Source organism: Symphalangus syndactylus, chromosome 8 (assembly GCF_028878055.3).
Source record: "Symphalangus syndactylus isolate Jambi chromosome 8, NHGRI_mSymSyn1-v2.1_pri, whole genome shotgun sequence".
NCBI lineage: Eukaryota > Metazoa > Chordata > Mammalia > Primates > Hylobatidae > Symphalangus > Symphalangus syndactylus.
The window spans coordinates 54,358,935-54,384,425 of NC_072430.2; the positions used below are offsets into that span (position 1 = coordinate 54,358,935).

Below are 25,491 nucleotides of genomic sequence, written 5' to 3' on the forward strand. Positions count from 1 at the left end.
ACACAGGATTCGGGGTCAGAATACCTGTGTTGGAATCTCGACTTCATAACTTACTAGTGGTTTGACATTGAACAAGCAACCTATGCTCTCTGCCTTTAGTTTCATCATCTTTAAAATAGAAATGATAATAGACCTATGCCAGAGAGTTTTTTTAAGGTTAAGTGAGTTTATAAAAGTTATATGTAATAATTACTGTACATGTATTATTATTAAATTGTGGGCATAATAAGAATATCTTCCAAAATACTTTGTATTAAAACTATGCCTTATATTTTCCAGTGGTTAAAGGTTTCCATGCATTATCCTATAAAAGATCCTCACTGCCTTGCTTTTATTTTACGTCTGAAGGCTAGAAAAATAACTAGATTTATAAATAGAATAAAACTTAGACTTTTTAAGTTAAAAAAATTATTACTTATTTTTATGTGTATCATCTACCACTACTCAGAGGACTTGACTTTCCCTCTGTGCCATGCCATTAGGACATGACTACTTTGGACACATAAGCTTCTAGTCAGATGATTCATTACTACTCACATTTAAATATGAGAGCTTGATTCTTCAGATGAAGAAGTCACAACATTTATATAGCAGGTAAAATATCCATTTTTAGGAGAAATTCTTTACATGCAACTGCTCCAAGCAGTCAAAAAAAAATCACCATCACTTTATGAAATGCATGAGAATATTTACAGAAGTGTTTCCATGTATGTGTGTCAAAGAAACCAGTGGAGGCTAATTGGTATGTAACTTGTCCTAAGCAGATGTGATGCTGAGTATTTGATTCATTGGCCAAAATGCTAAGCTTGTTGGGAGACTTATAAAGAAAAGAAATTTACTTACATCCTGAATTTCAGCTACAAAAGGTCTCTTTTGCAGTGGCTGTAGCATACACTAGAAGTAGCCATGGACCTAGAAACTATAGATGTGTTCAGTTGGTGCAAAAGTAATCATGGTTTTACCATTAAAAGTAATGACATCACGTTTAAATCTTTAATCAATCTTGAGTTAATTTTTGTATAAGATGTAAGGAAGGGGTCCAGTTTCAGTTTCTGCATATGGCCTTCAAACTCTATGTAATTCAAAGCATTAGATAATTTACAGTTTACAATAATTTAGCCAGTTTTCCCAACACCATTGGTTAAATAGGGAATCCTATCCCCATTTCTTGTTTTTGCCAGATTTGTCAAAGATCAGATGGTTGTAGATTTGTGGCATTATTTCTGAGGCCTCTGTTCTGTTCTGCTAATCTATATATCTGTTTTGGTACCAGTACCATGCTGTTTTGGTTACTGTAGCCTTGTAGTATAGTTTGAAGTCAGGTAGTGTGATGCCTCCAAGACCTAAAACCATAACAACCCTAGAAGAAAACGTAGGCAATACCATTCAGGACATAGGCATGGGTAAAGACTTCATCACTGAAACACCAAAAGCAATGGCAACAAAAGCCAAAATTGACAAATGAGATCTATTTAAACTAAAGAGCTTCTGCACAGCAAAAGAAACTATCAGCAGAGTGAACAGGCAACCTACTGAATGGGAGAACATTTTTGCAATCTATCCATCTGACAAAGGGTTAATACCCAGAATCTACAAAGAGCTTAAACAAATTTACAAGAAAAAACCAAACAACCCCGTCCAAAAGCAGGCGAAGGATATGAACAGACTCTTCTCAAAAGAAGACATTTATACAGCCAACAAACATGAAAAAAAGCTAATCATCACTGGTCATTAGAGAAATGCAAATCAAAACCACAATGAGATACCATCTCATGCCAGTTAGAATGGCGATCATTAAAAAGTAAGGAAACAACAGATGCTGGAGAGGATGTGGAGAGATAGGAGTGCTTTTACAGTGTTGGTGGGAGTGTAAATTAGTTCAATCATTGTGGAAGTGTGGTGATTCCTCAAGGATCTAGAACCAGAAATACCATTTGACCCAGCAATCCCATTACTGGATATATACCCAAAGGATTATAAATCATTCTACTATAAAGACACATGCGCATGTATGTTTATTGCAGCACTGTTCACAATAACAAAGACTTGGAACCAACCCAAATGCCCATCAATGACAGACTGGAGAAAGAAAATATGGCACATATACATCATGGAATATTATGCAGCCATAAAAAAGGAGGAGTTCACGTCCTTTGCAGGGACATGGATGAAGCTGGAAACCATCATTCTCAGCAAAATAACACAAGAACAGAAAACCAAACACTGAATGTTCTCACTCATAAGTAGGAGTTGAACAATGAAAACACATGGACATAGGGAGGGGAACATCACACACCAGGGCCTGTCAGGGAGTGGGGGGGTAGGGGAGGGATAGCATGTAGATAATGGCTTGATGGTTGCAGCAAATCACTATGGCACGTGTATACCTGTGTAACAAACCTGCACGTTCAGCACATATGTCCCAGAACTTACAGTATAATAAAAATAAAATAGAATTAAAAAATTTTAAAAGCACAGTGTGGTAATGGGTCAGAAACAGAATGATCATGAGACCATAAAGAAAATCCAGAAATAGACCAAAGATAAATATGAATTAAATAAAAATAAGTAATGGCAAAAACAGCAATTACTTTTGCACCAACCTAATAGGTTTGCGTCTCTTGTTACCTACCTCATTACCTACTTGCCATTTGGCCTGTTGCCTTGGAGAATTTATGAATTGAGTAAAATTGGTGAATGTCTGCAGCATGTCAGACACTGTAGTAGAGACCCGAGGGCGCAGGGGAGGAATCCCACTGGGACTGGGCAAGTTCCTTCCTGGTGGGGAGAATGTGGAAGGCTTGAGTAAATCCTCAGGGAAGCTGCAAGATAGACTAGCTACCACATGACATCAGATAAAGTGCCTTCTAGGCATAGAGGGTCAGGATTTACCCCCTCACTCAATGATTAATTTGTTCATTCTGCATTGATTGCACCAAGTCCTGGGAATATTATATTGAATTTGACAGAGAACAGCTGGATCTCAAGGAGTTTACATTCTGGAGAGAGTGTCAGGTTATATAGACAACAAGGCATATTCACAATACAATGTCAGGTGGGGATAAGTGTTGTGAAGAAAAATAAAGCAAGTTATGCGTATGGCATAAGGGGGTTTCTGTTTTAGATGGTGACATTTAGAAGACCTGAATGAAGTTAAGGTGGGAACCATGTAAGCATGTTCTATGTGTCAGGAGCAGAAAATGCATAGCTCCTGCAGCAGGAGGTGCCAAGTGGGCACAGGCATCCATGGGGCCAGTGCCTGGTGAGGAGGAAGAGAGGGGCAGAGATGAATTTGGAGATGAAGATTGTGCAGCCTTTGGTTTTATTCTACTTGTGGTAAGAGCCCCTGGAAACTTTTCAGCAGGTCAGTGACATGATCTGATGTTATTTTAAAGTAATGTACTAGCTGCTGTGTTGAGAATATATTGTAAAGGTCAAAATAAAGAACTAGTTAGGAGGCTATTGTAGAGGTATAGGGAAGAGATGGGTTGAGCATGGATGGTAGCTGTGGATGTAGTTAAGAATTGGTCATAATTATGATTTTTTTGAAAAACATTAGCAAATGTTAAAAACTGCATAGTGTATGAGAAGCCAGTGGTTGAATGTTTGTGGAGCTTGAATTTGGGGGTGCGAAGAATCAGAAGATGAAGGTAGAGATTAAACCTGTGGGTGTTAGGAAGCCATTGTAGGAGATTCAGAAGGCGAGTGACATGAGCAGATTTGTATTTTAGCCAATCTGCCTGACTGCACTGAACCTTGCTGTGGCAGAGGCTATTTTTACTTATCACATATCTATGTGCCTTCTCTACCTTTTCCAGCCTCCCATGCTGTGGGTTGGTGCCACATGACTGGGCTCTGCCAGTGAGAGGCGGGAGGAAGTGTTCTGTGTGGCCCTCTAATCCTCTCCTCTTTGCTGGTAACCATGGGGAGATGAGTAAGTTGCAGGTGGAAGCAAGCTGTATCCCATTTGGGGCATCACTCCTAGGTAGATGGTAGATCCACATATACCCTATAGAACTATAAGTAAAAGTTGGTTATTGTTAAACTACTGAGTTGCAGGAGGCTTTGTTTCCTTAGGAAACCTTAGTATTACTCAGTTCTTACTATCAGGACATGATTGTTTGCAAGAATATAAATTAGGTGGCTGTTGCAGTAATTTAACTGAGAGAGAAGTACCTAGACCAGGTCAGTGGTAATGTGGATGAGGAGAAGTGACCAATTTCTGATCTGTAAATGGAAAGGAATGCCGCTCCTACATTTGTCAGAAGGATTAAATGGGAACTTGAAAGCACCTGTAAAGTGAAAGCTGGGAAACTTAGCTGGCATATTTCTTCTTCTTCATATTGTTAATGACAGCTGTCAGCCTCAGTCATGCAACCTCTTCATGTAAATGTTCAGTTTTAACCCACTGTCAGGTTATGTAGTACCTGACAGGAGCCCTGAAGATCTTTTTCATCACATGCTTATGATAGTTGACATTTCTGCCACAATGATGTGCCCAGTAGAATGAACTTGATATGGCTTTATTCCATACATGTCAAGCCTTGGCAGTAATGATTTATCGAAAAGGTGAACGTTTGGTACCAAGTGTTGCTAGAAAAGAATAAAACTTAGTAATGTGGTAGACAGTAAGAGAAGAAATTCAGTAATGTGTCTTACAGTCTTTCATAGGATACAGTGTTTCATGGGGTACACAGTCTTGAAAATTAGAAAGGTGGGGATAATTTTTATCAAGTCAAAACTTACAGTCTTTGAAACCTATTAAACTAGTGCCATTTTTGTGAACCTTGCAGGTTTTTATTGATTCCATTCATCATAAGCAATTAACTAAGGTTACTTTTCAGCCAGCTTCTAATGAATAGGCTGAAGATAGAAACATTCTGTAGGCACAACACTCAAAGTTTCTCCAAATCCCAGTTCCGGGGAAGTATAATAAGTAGAGTAATATATTCTGCTTTTTAAGTTTCCAGATGATGGAGTTTTCCTGTCTTCATATGTCATCACATGGATTTGTTCTAGTTAGATGATGATGATGATTGTCAAGTGTATGATAATCAATTGATGATTGCTCTTTAAAAGATCCGATCTTGTTTTACATAGGATGGAATATTGTCTTTAAAATAAGTCAGTAAAGTACCCCATCATATATAAAATAACTTGCAGTGCTTGCTTACCAACAATTAACTTTACATCAGTTAATCTGTTGCTCTAAGCAATGCACAAGGTAGCTCTAGGAAATACACAATTCATCGAAAATATGTTTTCTTGCCTTCAATGCATTTGCACTTTATGTAGGGCAGTCAAAAGTACACAACTGAAGGGATTTGAAAAAAGAATTAGAAAGGAACCAGTCCACATAAAGGAAGAGAGTACACACTGAATATGCAGAATGCCGAGACAGCGCAGACAGCCCCCAGGCCCTCCAGGTCTGCAAGAATGTAGCTGTATCAGAGTCCTCTGACTTAAGTTTAGCCACTCTGTCCTGTGATTCTTCCTCATTTCTATTGGTTTACTTATTTCTCTCTTCATCTGCTATACCTGTGCGATTCCAAATTCTCTTCATTTCTTTCCTCATAGAGATGGTGACCAATCTGGTGGCTTGTTTACCTGTCTTCAGTCTCTTTCCCACTCTAGTCCAACTTGTCTAAAACTGCAAGAACAAGCTTTTTTTTTTTTTTTTAAATAGCATTTTACCCTTATTCACCAGACACTGACTTAAGACTCAGTTAAAGAATTCCGCTTTAAGACCCACAGAACATAGTGGCAGGGAATACAAAGAGTCTGTGTCTAAACCCAACAAGCCTTGTAAAGAAAACAGCTAGCCCTGCCAACTCACATAGACTGTCCTTCACCTTGCTCTTGGTCACTACATAGGTTATTTTTTGGTGAAATTGAAGTTGGGCCTTACCACCTAGCACTCTTACTCTTGCTTTTCTTGTAGCTAGGCATGACCTTTCATGGCTAGTTCCATCTCGTTGTCTGTCTGTGACACTGGTTGGTATAGTAAACACCTGTTTTTAGATTTGCTAAAATAGGCTCCTCTGTTGCTGCCTGTATTGGCCTCCTGGGATTGTGGCAACAGCCTCTCATGTGCCCCAGTGCCAGCACCTGCTCCTTCCTGCCTACTGCAGGGATTGTAAAATGGTTTTCCATGCTGATCTGCAAAATATTCATAGGTTTTTAATGAATAAAAAAGGTTCTAAAACAAACAAGCATGAAAAATGGTGTCTTACTGCAAAGCCTCTCAGAGCTTTTGATATGCTAATATGCATTGTGACATGCTAATGTGAATTGGGACTCTCCAAGAGGAAAAATTAATATGCAACATTAATGAAACTTATTTGATCCAGAAACTACTTTTTTAGATAAACATCTGTTACCATCACAGAGAATTATAGTGTTCTAAGAGAGTACAGTTTGCAAATTTTGGACTGCTCCATCAAATAAAATTCCTTCCACCTTGACCAACTCATCTTTTCTTCTTTGGCCATACTTGGTTCAGCTCAGTCATATACTTTGCAAAATTCACTATCCATTTTAAAGCCTCAGGTCAGCTTAGTCTGTGTACAGTCCCAGCAAGAAAAGAAAGCAGTGGTTTCAGGTTCTAGAGCTGTGTTTTTATACTTTATGTTCATTCAGACGAATGTGAAAACCAATTTGGAGAAGAGTGATATTCTCCAAATTGGAAATTGACCTAATTGCTCTTTACAGAGAATTATAGTTTCTACTTTTCTGGAAAATATAAGTACCTATTCTTTATCTAAAAATTATTCAGGGTTATTGCAAAATAATCAATTAATACAGAAAAGTCTTTAAACCTTTTAAAAAATTTGCTTCTTTAAAGCAAAAGAACCCCACAATTCCTATTGCTCAAAAGTAACAACATTAACATTTTGTAAGCATCCCCTTAGTCGTGTTTGTAGGAATTTTGCCTCTTGGTCAGGTACAGATGGTATTATAACAGAGAACAGAAGTAAGGAGAACAATTAGGAAACCATTACGGTAACCTATGGAATGATAAGACCATACTTTGGAATGTAAATAGAAAGGAGGCCATGAGTATAAGAGGTAATTGTATACTCAAGAGGTGCCGATAAATCATTCACCCTTACATTCAAATACATATAAAAAAGTATACATACAAATTAAGTAAATTTTTAGACAAAAATATGCCATTAATCTTTTCAGATCTGTGCCTGGAGATCCCCGTCATTGTCTTAATGGCTGCCTGGTTTACAACTGTATTAAGGTGCCAATGTTTGTGTCACCTAATCTTCATTTTGAAACATTTTACTGTTTTTCTTATATAGCATATAAAATTTCAGTGAACATTTTTATGTGTATTTTTATAATACCGTAGTATAGTCTCTAAGAAATGAAATAATTGCACTAAATGGTAAACCCATTTAATCTTTTAATCTATACTTGGTAGAGGCATCTCTTCTTGATTAATTTCTGAGGAAGTCTTTATATACTATGGCTTATAATATATTTTTCATAAACTGCCAAGTTTCAACAATTGATGTTCCCAGGTTTTAATATTCTTGGAAGAGATTAGGAGATAATTTTCACCTTGTGATTAGCCATAGCCTTGTGATTTCATCCCTCTTAATGGTTTGTTTTTTGTCTTCCATCTCTTCAGACTGGCATGTCAGAGTACTTTAAAAGTATTCTCAGTCATATTTAAACTGGAATGGTTCTTATGCACTTGCTGTTTACTTTGCCACACAAGGAGAATATTTAAGTTTAATTCCATTTGTACTTTGATGTAAATATAGCATGGTTATGTGTCCAGAACTATGCTGTCAATTATAGAGAGATGGAAGGACTTCATTAGATTTATAGAAGATATGTCAACACACATCAAAGACTATAAAGCAAGATGTATGATTAATATTTTAAAGAGTGGTATGTTGCTAGGTTCTGTAGAAGAATAGAAGGAAAAATTTCTTGACCCGGGATAACCAGAAGAGGTTTCATGAAGAAAATAATAGGTCCTGAAGATTGTCTGGGACTTAGGAAGGATGGAGCAAAAGGGAGGGCTTTCATGGGAGAAAGATGCATCGGTTGTTTATTGCTGTCTAAGAAATGACTCCAAAGTGACCTAAACCCACACCCATTCATCATTTCCCATGATCCTCTGGGTTGACTGAGCAATTGGTTCTTCTGCTCATTTAGCTTGGGTTTCCTCAGGCAGCTACATTTAGCTGATGCATTAGTTGGGAGCTAGGTTCAGCGGGGACCACTAGAATAACTAGACTTCGCTATTCTTGCTCTCTTGTTGTCCCTCAGTACAACCCAGACTTCTTCAGCGTGATGATTTCAAGGCAGCATCCCAAAAGAGTAAAGGCAAAAGCTTCAAGTCTTCTGAAGGTCTAGCTCTGGAAGTTGCATAATCTCATCTCTGCCACATCCTATTGGTCAAAGGAATTTACAAAGCTAGGGAAGACACAAGAAAATAGATTCCATCTTTTTTAAATTTTTTATTATTGTACTTTAAGTTTTAGGGTACATGTGCACAATGTGAAGGTTTGTTACATATGTATACATGTGCCATGTTGGTGTGCTGTACCCATTAACTCGTCATTTAGCATTAGGTATATCTCCTAATGCTGTCCCTCCCCCCTCCCCCCACCCCACAACAGTCCCCGGAGTGTGATGTTCCCCTTCCTGTGTCCATGTGTTCTCATTGTTCAATTCCCACCTACGAGTGAGAACATGTGGCGTTTGGTTTTTTGTCCTTGCAATAGTTTACTAAGAATGATGATTTCCAGTTTCATCCATGTCCCTACAAAGGACATGAACTCATCATTTTTTATGGCTGCATAGTATTCCATGGTGTATATGTGCCACATTTTCTTAATCCAGTCTATCGTTGTTGGACATTTGGGTTGGTTCCAAGTCTTTGCTATTGTGAATAGTGCTGCAATAAACATACGTGTGCATGTGTCTTTATAGCAGCATGATTTATAGTCCTTTGGGTATATACCCAGTAATGGGATGGCTGGGTCAAATGGTATTTCTAGTTCTAGATCCCTGAGGAATCGCCACACTGACTTCCACAATGGTTGAACTAGTTTACAGTCCCACCAACAGTGTAAAAGTGTCCCTATTTCTCCACATCCTCTCCAGCACCTGTTGTTTCCTGACTTTTTAATGATGGCCATTCTAACTGGTGTGAGATGGTATCTCACTGTGGTTTTGATTTGCATTTCTCTGATGGTCAGTGATGATGAGCATTTTTTCATGTGTTTTTTGGCTGCATAAATGTCTTCTTTTGAGAAGTGTCTGTTCATGTCCTTTGCCCACTTTTTGATGGGGTTGTTTGTTTTTTTCTTGTAAATTTGTTTGAGTTCATTGTAGATTCTGGATATTAGCCCTTTGTCAGATGAGTAGGTTGCGAAAATTTTCTCCCATTCTGTAGGTTGCCTGTTCACTCTGATGGTAGTTTCTTTTGCTGTGCAGAAGCTCTTTAGTTTAACTAGATCCGATTTGTCAATTTTGGCTTTTGTTGCCATTGCTTTTGGTGTTTTAGACACGAAGTCCTTGCCCATGCCTATGTCCTGAATAGTAATGCCTAAGTTTTCTTCTAGGGTTTTTATGGTTTTAGGTCTAACATTTAAGTCTTTAATCCATCTTGAATTAAGTTTTGTATAAGGTGTAAGCAAGGGATCCAGTTTCAGCTTTCTACATATGGCTAGCCAGTTTTCCCAGCACCATTTATTAAATAGGAAATCCTTTCCCCATTGCTTGTTTTTGTCAGGTTTGTCAAAGATCAGATAGTTGTAGCTATGCGGCGTTATTTCTGAGGGCTCTGTTCTGTTCCATTGATCTATATCTCTGTTTTGGTGCCGGTACCATGCTGTTTTAGTTATGTAGCCTTGTAGTATAGTTTGAAGTCAGGTGGCGTGATGCCTCCAGCTTTGTTCTTTTGGGTTAGGATTGACTTGGCCGTGTGGGCTCTTTTTTGGTTCCATATGAACTTTAAAGTAGTTTTTTCCAATTCTGTGAAGAAAGTCATTGGTAGCTTGATGGGGATGGCATTGAATCTATAAATTACCTTGGGCAGTATGGCCATTTTCACGATATTGATTCTTCCAACCTATGAGCGTGGAATGTTCTTCCATTTGTTTGTATCCTCTTTGATTTCATTGAGCAGTGGTTTGTAGTTCTCCTTGAAGAGGTCCTTCACATCCCGTGTAAGTTGGATTCCTAGGTATCTTATTCTCTTTGAAGCAATTTTGAATGGTAGTTCACTCATGATTTGGCTCTCTGTTTGTCTGTTATTGGTGTATAAGAATGCTTGTGATTTCTGTACATTGATTTTGTATCCTGAGACTTTGCTGAAGTTGCTTATCAGCTTAAGGAGATTTTGGGCTGAGACAATGGGGTTTTCTAGATATACAATCATGTCACCTGCAAACAGGGACAATTTGACTTCCTCTATTCCTAACTGAATACCCTTTATTTCCTTCTCCTACCTAATTGCCCTGGCCAGAACTTCCAACACTATGTTGAATAGGAGTGGTGAGAGAGGGCATCCCTGTCTTGTGCCAGTTTTCAAAGGGAATACTTCCAGTTTTTGCCCATTCAGTATGATATTGGCTGTGGGTTTGTCATAGATAGCTCTTATTATTTTGAGATACGTCCAATCACTACCTAATTTATTGAGATTCCATCTTTTAGTGGGAGAAGCAGTAAAGTCTTACCATGAAGGGATTTGAATACCGAGAGAGGAAAGATTTGTGGTAGTGTTTTTAAATCCACCACAAGGGAACTGTATGAACAAAGATTTAGAAGCAAAAATGAATTTTTTTGAGAGTCAGCCAGAAGACATGTTATGACATGATTTCTCAGAAGATATGAGAAGCTCCTGGCTATTCCATAGGGATCATTCTCAGGACCCCAAAACTGTTTAGGTTATTGGCAGTGCCGGCCACTTCAGTCTTTGGATCTTGGATCAATCTTACTTGTATTTTAACAAAAAAATTCAGTATTATTGTAAGTATTATCCTAATGCTTCCATATTTAAGTAAGTATAATAGTAACACTAACTTTATAGATAAATAGAAAAAGTGATGTAAGTTATATTCTGTATTTGTTGCTTCTTTTACATGCTGGTGCTTATGATTGGAGAAATGGCTTGCAGGTATCACCATGGAAAAGCAAAGATTCCTGGGTCATTCAAATGTGTATCTAGTACAAAATAAACAGAGAAGAGCCATAAACAAAAGAAATTCAGTTTTTCATCATAGTAAGAGAGGACTCGTTGTATTTTCTTATTCCTTTTTTTTCTTCTGTAGCTGATAAAGCTGGACTTATAAATAGGTAAGCTAATCTTTGCATTTTATAAATTCAAGGTCATAGGAAAATCTCTGTATCAAAATAATGGATTGCTACAATAGCTGAACTCTTATCATTGTAGTTTTCTGATTTTGTGTTTTAAAGTTGTTTTTTTTAAAGATGCAATCTAAGAACTTACAAATATCCTGAAAGATACAACTCATGCTATTATCAATCATCAGATCAGATCATAATTATACCGTGTGTGTGTGTATGTGTCTGTGTGTGTGTCTGTGTGTGTGTATGTGTGTGTGCGCGTGTGTGTGTAAATGGAGATGGTAGGGGGGAAATGTGCCTTTTCCTAACTTAACATAGGAAAAAAAAAGAAACAAAATAGAAGTGACAAAGGCATGTGTCATCAGCTACATAACTTGTGAAATATGTTATACTTTCAGTTGTTCCTTGAATCTATAAAAATAGCAGATTTTCAGCCTGGGAACCATAGCAAGACCCTGTCTGTACAAAAAAATGAGCCAGGTGTGTTGGCACATATCTGTGATCCCAGCTACTCTGGAAGCTAAGGTGGGAGGATTGCTTGAGCCTGAGAGGTCAAGGCTGCAGTGAGCCGTGATTGTGTCACTGCACTCCAGCCTGGTTGACAGAGTGAGAGACTCTGTCTCAAAAAAAAAAAAAAAAAAAAAAATCAATTTTTAGAGATAGAAAATAAAAGCAAACCAAAATTTCAGCGGCAAAATAAGTCAGTCCTACTATCTTTTCCTAGTTGGTGTTCTGCTCCTTGAGAACATAAAGTTGTGTGTTTGTGTTGACCCTTTTCCAGCTTTGCATCTCTTAACACAAACCTATCTGATTTCTCCTTAGTCATTTGTATTCAGCTGAAGTTTTAGTCTTTGTAACTATAGATTTTGAAAAATCATGTAACAAAAAAGATTTCATTTTCCTTCTGGGAACCTCTGAGTGACTGTGCATCATCAGCAGTCTCTGGCTGTGTTCCTTGTAAAACCTCCCTCACTTTCTTTCTTCCTCTGCTTCTTTCCAAGCTGGGTTTAAAATTTCTGAGAAACATGGAGAAGTGACGAGTGTTCCAAGGTTGGCATAGATAGCATTGCACTCACTTGAGATTGTGGCCCAGTGCCTAAGACAGCTCCCCTCCAGAGAATCTTTTAGTAACTAAGTTAGCCTTTGTATTAGATGGGCAACTGCACCAACTAGGAGGGTGTGATGCCTTAAGCAATGGGGTAGGTCCTGTAAGAAGGGGTCTTAGAGTGATGGTAGGCAAGTAAGAAGTTGGGAAAAGATGGGCACTAAGAGGTAGCTGGGGGCTTCTAAAGATAACATAGAGTTTTACTCTCTGGTTGTCTGTGGTGGCCTGATAGTTGATACATCTAGGAACTATTGTTTGATCCATAATAAATGAGTCTGAAATGGTGAGTTCAGTATTCCCTGAACATCTACTATTATTCCCATTTCAGAGGGATTTTTCTATATTGCCCAGCTAGTTTTTAATCAAAGTTACAAAAAACATCTGTAGCTGTGTAAGCAAGGCAAGTGTACTAATTTTATTAGAAGCTAAATGAGTTTTGCTGGATTAGAGAGAATAAAGAAAATGAATTTACTTAGTGACTGAGCAGATCCAATGGGGCTTGAGGTGTCAATGGTAGATAGGGATGCTGTTTGGAGCCTTTGGCAGGCCCCCATAGATGAATCACAGTGGAGGCCTCTAGGATTTTGGAGCAAGGCCCTGCCGTCTTCTGCAGGTAACTACTCTCCTTTTGAGAGACAGCTTTTAGCCTGTTACTGGGCTTTGGAGGAAACTGAACATTTGACTATGGGTAATCAAGTCGCTATGCAACCTAAACTGCCTATCATGAACTGGGTGCTTTCTGACCTATCTAGTCATAAAGTGGGTCATGCACAGCAGCATTTCATCATCAAATGGAAGTGATATATATGTGATCTGACTCAAGCAGGTCTTGAAGGCATAAGTAAGTTACATGAAGAAGTATCTCAAATGCCCATGGTCTCCATTCCTGCCACCCTGCCTTCTCTCCCCCAGCCTGCACCAGTGGCCTCATGGGGAGTTCCCTATGATCATTTTACAGGGGAAGAGAAAACTAGGGCCTGATTCACAGATGGTTCTGCATGATATGCAGGTATCACCCGAAAGTGGACAGCTGCAGCACTACAACCCCTTTCTAGGACCTCCCTGAAGGACAGCGGTGAAGGGAAATCTTCCCAGTGGGCAGAACTTCAAGCAGGGCACCTGGTTATGCACTTTGCATGGAAGGAGAAATGGCCAGATGTGCGATTATGTACTGATTCATGGGCTGTAGCCAGTGGTTTGGCTGGATGGTCAGGGACTTGAAAGAAGCATGTTTGGAAAATTGGTGACAAAGAAATTTGGGGAAGAGGAATGTGGATGGACTTCTTTGAGTGGTCAAAAACTGTGAAGATATTTGTATCTCATGTAAGTGCTCACCAACAGGTGACTTCAGCAGGAGAATACTTTAATAATCAAGTGGATAGGATGACTTGTTCTGTGGACACCCCTTGGCCTCTTTCCCCAGCCATCCCTGTTATCACCCATGAACAAAGTGGCCATGGTGGCAGGGATGGAGGTTATGCATGGGCTCAGCAACATGGACTTCCACTCACCAAGGCTCACCTGGCTATGGCCACTGCTGAGTGCCCAATTTGCCAGCAACAGAGACCAACACTGAGCCCTCAATATGGCACCATTACTCTGGGTAATCAGCCCGCTACCTGGTGGCAGATTGATTATATTGGACCTCTTCCATCATGGAAAGGGCAGAGGTTTGTCCTCACTGGAATAGATACTTACTCCGGGTATAGGTTTGCCTATCCTGCATGCAATGCTTCTGCCAAAACTACCATCCGTGGACTCATGGAATGCCTTATCCTCCATCATGGTATTCCATACAGCATTGCCTCTTACCAAGGCACTCACTTTACAGCTAAAGAGGTGTGGCAGTGGGCTCATGTTCATGGAATTCACTGGTCTTACCGTGTTCCCCATCATCCTGAAGCAGCTGGATTAATAGAATGGTGGAATGGTCTTTTGAAGTCAGAATTACAATGCCAACTAGGTGATCATACTTTGCAGGTCTTGGCCAGAGTTCTCCAGAAGGCCATGTATGCTCTGAATCAGCATCTGATATATGGTATTGTTTCTCCCATAGCCAAGATTCATGGGTCTAGTAATTAAGGGGTGGAAGTGGAAGTGGCACCATTCACCATCACCCCTAGGGATCCACTAGCAAAATTTTCACTTCCTGTTCCTGCGATATTACATTGTGCTGACCTAGAGGTCTTAGTTCCGGAGGGAGGAACCAGGAGACACAACAATGATTCCATTAAACTGGAAGTTAAGATTGCCACCTGGACACTTTGGGCTCTTCCTACCTTTAAGTCAACAGGCTAAGAAGGGAGATACAGTGCTGGCTTGGGTGATTGTCCCACACTTTCAAGATGAAATTAGTTTACTACTCCCCAGTGGAGGTAAGGAAGAGTATGCATGGAATACAGGAGATCCATTAGGGCATCTCTTAGTATTACCATGCCCTGTGATTAAGGTCAATGGGAAACTACAACAACCCAATCCAGGCAGGACTACAAATGACCCAGACCCTTCAGGAATGAAGGTTTGGGTCACTCCACCAGGAAAAAAACACAACCTGCTGAAGTTCTTGCTGAAGGCAAAAGGAATACAGAATGGGTAGTAGAAGGTAGTCATCAATACCAGCTACTACCATGTGACCAGCTGCAGAAACGAGGACTGTAATTGTCATCAGTGTTTCCTCCTTCTTTTGTTAAAAACATGTTTGTACACGTATATACTTGTACTAAGAAAATATCTTCATTTTATTTCCTTTTTTTTCTTTATCATGTTGACTTCATATCAGCATCAGCATTTAAGTATTGTTAACTTTTTGTAATAGTATTTGGGTTGGGGATTGGTGTGTTTCTGGTTGTACAAAGGATAGTTGTATTATGTTAGGTGTAATTATGACTTTATTATTGTCTTTATTTGACGATTATGATCTCAGGAGATGTGTATGGGTTCAAGTTGACAAGGGGTGGACTTGTGATGGGTAATGATGAGTGTCACCTTGATTAGATTGAAGGATGCAAAGTATTGATCCTGGGTATGTCTGTGAGGGTGTTGCCAAAGGAGTTTAACATTTGAATCAGTGGACTGGGAAGGGTAGACCCACCCTTAATCTGGGTGGGCACCATCTAATCAGCTGCCAGTGCAGCTAGAATATAAAACAGACAGAATAACATAAAAAGATTAGACTGGCCTAGCCTCCCAGATTGCATCTTTCTCCCATGATGGATGCTTCCTGCCATTGAACATCCGACTCCAAGTTCTTCAGTTTTGGGACTTAGGTTGGCTCTTCTTGCTCCTCAGTTTGCAGATGGCGTATTGTGGGACCATGTGATCATGTGAGTTAACACTTAATAAACTCCCCTTTATATATTAAGATTAATATTAAGTGAAGATATATCCTATTAGTTCTGTCCCTCTAGAGAACCCTGACTAATACACTTGGCCTAAAAGAGAGTAACTATCATAGAAGGATAAAGTGGAGATCAAGCCATCTGGATACTTTGATTCTTTGTTTTTACTTTTATGTTAATGTTAATTTCTTATAATTTTTTCAAGTGAACAATCTTCCCACATCTTTCCCTTCATTCCTCTTCCTCTCTCCATTTCTTCCATCTTTGTTACATTAGTAATTGATTAATGCAGGTTTATGATTAACTTTCTAAAGTTAAGTGATTCTTTAGGGCATATAGGAAATAATATCAATAGTCATTGCCATGTAATTATTGAGGCTATTTTGACAAAGTCAGTTATGGTAATCACAGGATCAGCTCTAAGATAGGTGACATCTATCCAACATTATACTAAAATTTGATAAGTTCTAAAAATGATCCTGCTGTGTCTTAACTAATTTTACTAGTTGACAGTTCATTCAAATATTGATTCAGTCAACTCACTGTATTATTTGGAATTTCCCTTTCAAAATTCCAACATCTCTTAGAGGGGAAAATGTGTCAAATAGTTTTCAGTATTTAACACTTAAAGTTATTGATGAGACCAGTTTCTAACAAAACAGTTGCCACAGCCCAGATACTAGATGCAATGGGGTGTAGATTAAATGAAGATTGGAAAATAGAAATTGCCTGGCTCGTAGCAGATGCATAGAGGGTGCCTACATATATGGGTCACTGCAAAAGAGCATCCAGCAAAGCCAGGAGCCATTATGAGAGAGATGGAAGGAGAGCACTTGGAAACTGGAAGTTTCTGAAGATCAGCTTCTCCACTTTGTGCTAAGGCCAACCGGAGCCATTTCAAATGTTTTAACAAGCTGTGTGCTACACAGATGATCACAGATTGCTGGAACATTTTCCTTCCACATCTTAAATGTCATTATTAAAGGTGAACTTTAGTGAATAGAAATAAAAGTAGAGAATGATGGTTGGACCACCTATGAGGCCTTAAACGTTACCGGAAATGCATTATCATATCAATAGTTTAAACTGCTTAGTCTAAGGCCAATATCACTTGGCAAGATTTATAAAAGGAAGATATTTAGGAAAAGTTAGTATTGGTTATCATTATGGAGGGGCACAAAATATAATATCTAAGAAGGAAAGATTATTAATAAGGAGATGGAGAGATGCAGCTTGACCTAATGAGCAAACGAAATGACTGGACAACATTTTTTCAGAGACCTGAATATCACTATTTGATCTCTTATCATGAGCAATTCATAAGAGTGAAGGCCAGGTTACAATTAGTTAGCTTAACATGATTTTTTTTTGACTCTACAAATTGTTTAACCCTGAGAAACTATATTGTTTATATGCTTAGATTCATTACATGAATTTTTATAAACTATAGAAAGAGAAAGATTCATCTTCTTTCAAAGAATATAATTTGGGAGAATTAAGGATGAATAGTTTTCTATAGGGAGTAGTGGATACTACTGGAGGGTGGGGATTATGTCTGTCTTTTTTATCATTGTGTTCCCAGTGGTTGGTATAGTGGCTGGCATATAATAGGTGTCAAAGAAATAACTACTAAATTCAACAATGCTTGAATGAATAGTGATGTCTGTGATGAGTTATAACATTGTTCAATCTTTTGACCTGTCTCTTTTTGATAACATTGTGTATTCTTTCATGTCTTTAATGTTCATATTATAAAAATAAGAGGCATTTTTCCATTTTAAAATATGAAACTATATTATATATTAAAAATGGTTTTTCAGAATATTTTCTTGGGCTGTGATGTGTGTCATAAAGGACTCACTACCCTCCCCCTCCAGGACCCATGCCCAACTGAGAACCATTCTGTGTTATTAACGTTAAATCGATCATAGTTACATAACTAATCACATTTAGTGGCTTAAGAAAAGAATCATTATTTATTTTATTCATGAATCTACAATTTGCACAGGGCTATGAGGATATGACTTATTTCAAGTTCATGTAGTATCAGCTAGGATGGCTTCAATGGTGCTGAAAACTCTACTTAGTTGACTCAGCCACATGGCTGGTAGGCTGATGTTCTCAAGCTGTATCCTGCACATACAATCACAGACTGGTGGAACATTTTGTTTTGTTTCTTAAGTATCATTATTAAATATCATGAATATGAAAAGAAAAAAAGGATTGGTCGAACCACCTACATAGTCGTAAGTGTTAACCAGAAATGTATACTCATCAATATTGTAAATTGCTCAGCTATGGCCAGTGCTTAGCTGGGAGCTCAGCCAAAGCTATTGGCTAGGGGCCTTTATTCCTCTCTATGTGGGCCTCTCCAGAAAAATGCTCGGGCTTCCTCACAGCATGAAAACTAGATTCCAAGAGCAGGTGTTTCAGTAGTGAGGAATTAGGAGTTTCTAGTTTTGTAAGGCCTCTGGGCCTAGACATTGGCACAAAATCATGGTCACAATATTCTAGTGGTCAAAGAGTCATAGGGTATGCCTACATTCAAGGGATCAGAATATAGACCTTGCCTCTCAATGGAAGAGTTCTCAAAGAATTTGTGACCCCTTCCATTGAGAGGCAAGGTCTATATTCCATCTTTTATGTGTTATAATGATCTTCAAAATAATCCCTTTGTGGTGAATAAGAAAAATATAAGACTTTTTATGTAAGGCATTTGCTGGTATGTATGCCAGATTTACTAAGACCTTAAGTATGATTAGCTTGCACAATTCGCAGTTATCTGAAGTCTATAAGTCTGCAGGAGAGCATATAAAAAGACCCTTATGAAATTGTCACAAATTAACCTCATTATTACTATTAATAGTAAAGTACATGGATTGACTATATGATATCTCCATTCAAAAGGTAAAATAATGTAAGGGGTCTCTACAAAACTGGCCAGACCATGGGAATTCATGTTCGATGAATGACAGTGGGACTTCCAATTTATTTTTACCTTAATATGGTTAGGACGTGAATAACCTTAGCCTTTAAATGTTTCATTCCCCTACCTGCCTTAACAGTGTATATTCCTTCTATATGTTTGTAACACTGGTAGTGAGATTTTGATATGAAAATAAAACGTTGGCCGGGCGCGGTGGCTCACGCTTGTAATCCCAGCACTTTGGGAGGCCGAGGCGGGCGGATCACAAGGTCAGGAGATCGAGACCACGGTGAAACCCCGTCTCTACTAAAAATACAAAAAAATTAGCCGGGCGTGGTGGCGGGCGCCTGTAGTCCCAGCTACTCGGAGAGGCTGAGACAGGAGAATGGCGTGAACCCGGGAGGCGGAGCTTGCAGTGAGCCGAGACTGCGCCACTGCACTCCAGCCTGGGTGACAGAGCGAGACTCCGTCTCCAAAAAAAAAAAAAAAAAAAAGAAAAGAAAATAAAACGTTTCTGAAAAACTGTTTCTTAGTTTTTGGTGTGTGAATTCACAGGAAAAAAATATTTGAACACTTGCCATGTTCTAGGAACTGGTCTATATTGGGAAAATACAGCAGTGAGCCAAAAGGACAGGCCTACAACTGCTGTCTTGGAATTTGCATTCCTAGGGGAAAAGATGCATAATAAGTGAATAAATAAATAAAAAATAAATAAGTAATGTAAGTTAAAGTAGTGATAAATAAAATAATGATAAAGCATAGTAAGATAGTGATACTGGGGGAAGAGGATGTTTAGACAGCATGGTCTGGGAAGGCCTCAGTGATGAATGAGGGTTTTTGTTGTTGTTGTTGTTGTTGTTTTTGAGACAGAGTCTCACTCTGTCGCCCAGGCTGGAGTGCAGTGGTGCGATCTCGGCTCACTGCAAACTCCGCCTCCCAGGTTAAAGCGATTCTCCTGCCTCAGCCTCCTAAGCAGCTGGGATATCAGGTGTGCACCACCATGCCCGGCTAATTTTTGTACTTTTAGTAGAGATGGGGTTTCACCATGTTGGTGAGGCTGGTATCGAACTCCTGACCTTGTGATCTGCCTACCTTGGCCTCCCAAAGTGCTGGGATTACAGGCATGAGCCACTGCACCCCGCTGATTAGTCAGGTTTTGAGCAGAGACCTGAATGAGGAGAGGAAACAGACCAAGTGAGGATCTTGGAGAAGAGTGTTCAAGGAACAGCTAGTAAATGGGCCCTGAAGAATGAGTTAGTTCAGGTTGTTTGATTAGCATCAAGAAGATGTATACTGAAGCAGAGGGAATGAAGAGAAGGCTGATAGGAGTGATGGCCAGTGGAAGAGGCAGTGCTACGATTATATGTGGCCAAGATCATATATATATTATATGATTATTCTTTTTGTTTGGGAAATGATTTTTGTGGTGATGATGCATAGCATTTTTGGATACTTAGTCACTACTAGACTCTTTTTTATACTGTGTTATATGCGTTATCTCATTTAACACAACCCTTTTGTGAAGATTCCAGTGTAATTTTAAAGTTCTAAGTGAGGACATAGAGGCCAACGGAGGTTTAGTAATTGGTCGAAAGACGCACACTCTTAGACACTGCAAGGATGCTGGTAGAGGTAGTGAGAAGTGATTGAATTGAAGCTATATGTTGAAGGTAGAGCGAACAGGAATTGTCGATAGATCAGATATAGGAGATGAATCAAAGAATGGATTGAAAAATAACTGAGGTTTTTGATCTGAGCAACTAGGATGGCTTTGCTGTTTGCAGAGGTGAAAAGTGCATTTGGCTGTTGGAGAGAGGGTTCTGTAGACTGAGTTCCTTTTTGGATGTGTTAGATCCAAATAATGATTAGACATCCAAGAAGATAGGTGTGTCTGTAATATGGGAGGAAGGTATTATTTTGAAAGTTAGCAGTTTAGAGGGAGCTTCTACTGAGATCAGTTTCCCTCATTATTGTGTGTCATGCTCCAAGGCCTCTCTCATCAAAGATGTGCTCATTTGTTCTGGAACACAAGTGTGGTGGGCAGCTGCTGTTGCTTGCTGGAGTACCATACATGCTGTCACACTGTCTCTTTTGAAATGTATTCCAGACTCAAGATGGAAGAGATTCGTAAGGAAGAAGTGATTTCTCTTTTTAAAAATATATGTAAATGACATGAATCTATATATGTGATAAAATTTTATAAAACTATACACTGAAGAAACAAGTGCATACGAAAAAAAGAAAAACTGGCCAAAAAAAAAGCTCTCTAGTTTGGTTAATTGTATTGTGCCATTATCAGTTACCTGGTTTTGAGATATTACTGTAATTGTGTAGGATGTCATCCTTGCGAGAAGCTGCATGTGGGCAATGCAAGCTTTCTGCACTATTTCTGCAACTTCTTTAGAGTCTAAAATTATTTCAAAATAAAATTACAAAATGTAAACAGGTAATTGAATCTCTTACTTTAAATTATTATCTTGTTTAGTCTTATCCAATGTAGGGACACTACATTCACATGAAAATGAGAGGCAGTGTGGGATAAAGAGCAGTTGGTTAATGGATACAAAAATACAAGTAAGATCCACTGTTCAGTAGCACAATAGGGCAACTATGGGTAATAATAATTGATTGTAAATTGCATAGGAACTGGAAGAGTGGAATTGGAATGTTCCTAACACAAAGAAATGATAACCAATTACCCTGATTTCATCATTATACAATATATGCTTATATGAAGATATCATTGTACCTCATAAATATGTATAATTATGTGTTCATAAAATAATGAAAATGAAAAATGAACAAAATGGATATTTTTATAATATGCCAAACTTAATGGGATGTTGATAATTCTTCACTTATTAGTGCTGCAAACTTTTAATACATTAGCAGGTTCTTCATATTTTATCTTAAGCTTTTTATATGAGCAGAATATATTTTGTGTATACATTTAATGTACCCTAAAAGATGAAATGTGTAGTAATTTGTTAAACTAGAAGGCAGTAATAAGACATTTGGCAAATGTAGCATATCGCAAGCATCTTAGAGAAACAAACAAGTTAAACATGTCAAAATAATAGGTAGTTCTGTGACATTTATTGACAATTTATGATAGCTGAGCACTACTAAAAATCATAATTGCAGCATTATTTCATTAACCCCTAAAATACTCATTATTTTAAAAATGTAAATTTTTCTTATTTCTCTTTTCTGAAAATGTAAAATTCCATATTTGTTAGATGATTCTGCTATCATTAATTTGTTAACCTTATTTCTGTTTGTTTTTCTTAATAGCAACAAAGGTGGAATAGCGATGTTAAGTCTGTGATTACCTTTAGTTTTTTTGTTTTTTTTTAGGAAAGAACTCTATATCTTTTAATAAACTTAATAATTCTTTATAGAATCAAGATCTCAGGATACTATAACCACAATCCTAGTAAATGCTTCATTTCAACATGGAAAACTGATACACTAAAGATAAACACATTTATTTCAAAGTATTAAAATAAATTTATGCACACAGGACATTGAAAGACTGACAAAATGATAATTGTTTTGTTTTTAAATATGAATATTCAAAGGTATAAAGGCTCCGTTGGGAAATGTCAACACTGTATTCCTCCTACTCAGGTCTAACAAAATATCATCTGTCTTAAAAAATTGTCCGGCACTGACATCAAATAATAGCAGAAAAACTGACTAAATTTTTATAAAATAATAGCTTTCTGTTGTGAAATTATAATTTGTTATACTCAGAGGAGAACAGCTCTTCTTGAAAAAGACAAATAATTTTCTAAAAGCAGTATATTAAAGATCTTAAGTGCTTCACTAGCTTGATTTTATACCACTTCCATCAAATGGGATTTGGCTGATGAAACTGCAAAGTGAAACAGCCTATATTTTGCTTAGAGTAATTTTTCAAATGCTTGGAGGATGTAGGATGGAAATTATCATTGCCTGTGAGTCTACTTATTTGTGAAATGCTTATGGAATGCCTGTGTACTGAACATTAAGGTGAATAAAGTACTGCCCCCTTTTCAAAAAAGCTTCCAGTTAACAAAGGAGTGAAACCAGAGGGGCAAGGCAAGTTGCGGGTAGTATGCTATTGAAGATTGGAAGTTTGTTCAGTTTAGGCTGAACTCTACCCTAAATAAGCTTTTGTAGGATCCTGTCAGCATTAATAGCCTGACTAGGTCTGGAGAAAGAAGAGTTGGTGAATTATGGATTGAGCAGGAGGGAGCAGTTGGGGCTTTGAAATACCCTATACCACCCGTAGTCTCCCGTAGATGAATGACAATTGTCAGTGGACTAACTTTACATTTAATTAAAATGATGGAATAAAAAAATCACTGGAATAATTACATGAATTTAATAACTGGAATTTCTCGGCATTGCCAAAGTTTTATTTTAGCTAAAAACTCCAAACCTCTTTATCTTCAGAACCTTCTAAACATGAAGCACATTAATTTGTCTCCACTCCCTAAATTTCTGATGTTCTGTCAAAAATATTTATAACCAGGGAGGTATTCCAAAAGCTGGAGGGAGCAGGCAATGAGAAAGAGCATATGTTTCTAAACTGGATCATCAATCCCTGAAAAATTTAAATTGATTAGGCTTCATTCAGGAGGACAAAGTGGAGGGTAACTTTAATCTACTAACAAATAGAATTTCTTAGGCAAAATTATAACTTTGGATCATCTGATTCTTCAGAAAATATTGTGATGACTCTTACGTTTTGTCATGTTGACTAGAGTTCCGCATGCTCATAAAGTCATGTTTCTCCTACTGCAGGTAACGTTTTCTGAGTGAATACCAGGTGTCAGGCAATCTTCTCAGAATTCAACATGCATTTACCCCTACAAGTTTATAAGGATGTCTTTGTCAAATTATTCATTGATTTAGCAAATATTTGTATTTTTTTCACATGAGATATTTGTTTTATTTTTATCATTTCTTCTCTTTCAGCTCTTCTTTATGCAACTATTTTTGGAAATGTTACAACAATTTTCCAGCAAATGTATGCCAACACCAACCGATACCATGAGATGCTGAATAATGTACGGGACTTCCTAAAACTCTATCAGGTCCCAAAAGGCCTTAGTGAGCGAGTCATGGATTATATTGTCTCAACATGGTCCATGTCAAAAGGCATTGACACAGAAAAGGTATGGGTTATTATTATTATTATTTAGTTTCTATTTTAGTAAGATCTTCAGATGCATTAAGCTTTTCCACTCACGTATTGCTTGTATAATTGCTTCGTAACTGTTATTCTGTATTTGTAAGTGACATATCAGTCAATCAATCATATTTATTGAGTGCTTAGAAGGTGCAAAACACTGAACCATTAATCATCAATTAGTACCAGTCATCACATTCAATTTAGAAAATTCAGTTCGTGAAAATAACTCATTATTCTATTTCCCTAAAACACTCTTATTACCTCTCACAGTAATTTGTTGCATCGCTCTAAAACTCAGAGTGTTGCCATTTTTCCTGCTAGAATTTATTCTTGATTTCCCCTTTGACTTTTTTCTCATTTAAAAATTAGAAAGAGACTCCCTGGCTATAAATTTAAAATGTATGTGTCTTCTATGCTGTCCTCCACTTAAATTTCTCCCATCTTATATGTTTTATAAGGAACTTATAATTCTTTATTTTCCACTTTGCCTTAAACACATGTATAAAATAGATATCTCCCTCTCCAATCATCTGATATCTCTAATCTCTTCCTTGCCTTTTCATGGAGCTGATTTTAATTTTTCTCATCTATCTCATATTTGGGGCAAAGAAGAACTCAAGATCCTCCTTAAAATAAATAAAACCAAATTTTAAAAAATCCTCACTTCCTACACCCAGCTGATTCACATCAAATACAGATGATGAAAAATAAAGCTTGTACACAGAGTTTTAGAGGAAACCAGTCTTGAGCTATTTTACTTTATAAACATCATTGGAGACTATTCTTTTTAGGTACTGATTTTTGACATATGATAATTCGATGGCATAATACCTTCCTGGCCATTTGCCACAATTTTTTTTTGTTCTTTTAACCTTGTGAGGTTGACTTATGGTTTTTCTTTAAGACCTGCTCAAAAAGCATCTTTCAATGTCAAAGGGAAAAAGCAAATGAGCAAAGTAGATGTTTAGTTAGGAGAATTTCTTGAAGCAACATGTAAGTAAGTTGTTTTAAGCCAGGGCAGGTATTGTTAGGAATAGATGGTTGAGTGGAGGTGTAGGGAATGGACGAGCAACGTAGGAGTTGAGGGAGAGAAGCCTTCAGAGGGAGTGCAGGTGAGATACTTGGGGGCAGCTATGTGGAGGAATTGTGAAAGGGGGCGACATTTACTCCTTTTTCAATATTTTACAAGATACAGTATAAATTTTCCAGTTAAATGGCCCCTTGAAGTAGTATGCATGAAAACAGAAGGGAGAAAGCAAACTACATTTCTATGGAATTTGATTAATGTATATCTGAGCCAATATATGGTTAGTAGAGAGAGTATCCAAAGAAGAAACAGAATCTTCCTTGGGATGAAGGTGAGAGTAACAGAATTTAAGTCATCAAAAGCAAGATGTCTGTTGAAGCCCACATTAAATGAAACAGATCAAGAGGCAACCACCAGCCTTGTCAATCACTATCTCAGCAAGAAGCTTTCCTTTCCAGAAAATGCAATAGAGCCACATGGTAACTAATAAAAAATCAGCAAATGATGGAATAATGGCCTTTTACATATTTGAAAAGAGTCTGAGCCAGGGCCTCTGGCACAAATCTAGTACAT

At 37.9% G+C, this 25,491-nt stretch overlaps 1 protein-coding gene across 1 annotated transcript in view; it reads left to right on the forward strand.

The window, feature by feature from the left end:
* The window catches only part of KCNH5 (potassium voltage-gated channel subfamily H member 5), a 344,681-nt gene that overhangs the window by 172,267 nt on the left and 146,923 nt on the right, over nt 1–25,491 (forward strand). Inside the window, exon 8 of the mRNA XM_055289151.2 lies at nt 23,675–23,874. Within this exon, the coding sequence (XP_055145126.1) occupies nt 23,675–23,874 (200 nt within the window). The remainder of the gene's footprint in view (nt 1–23,674; nt 23,875–25,491) is intronic.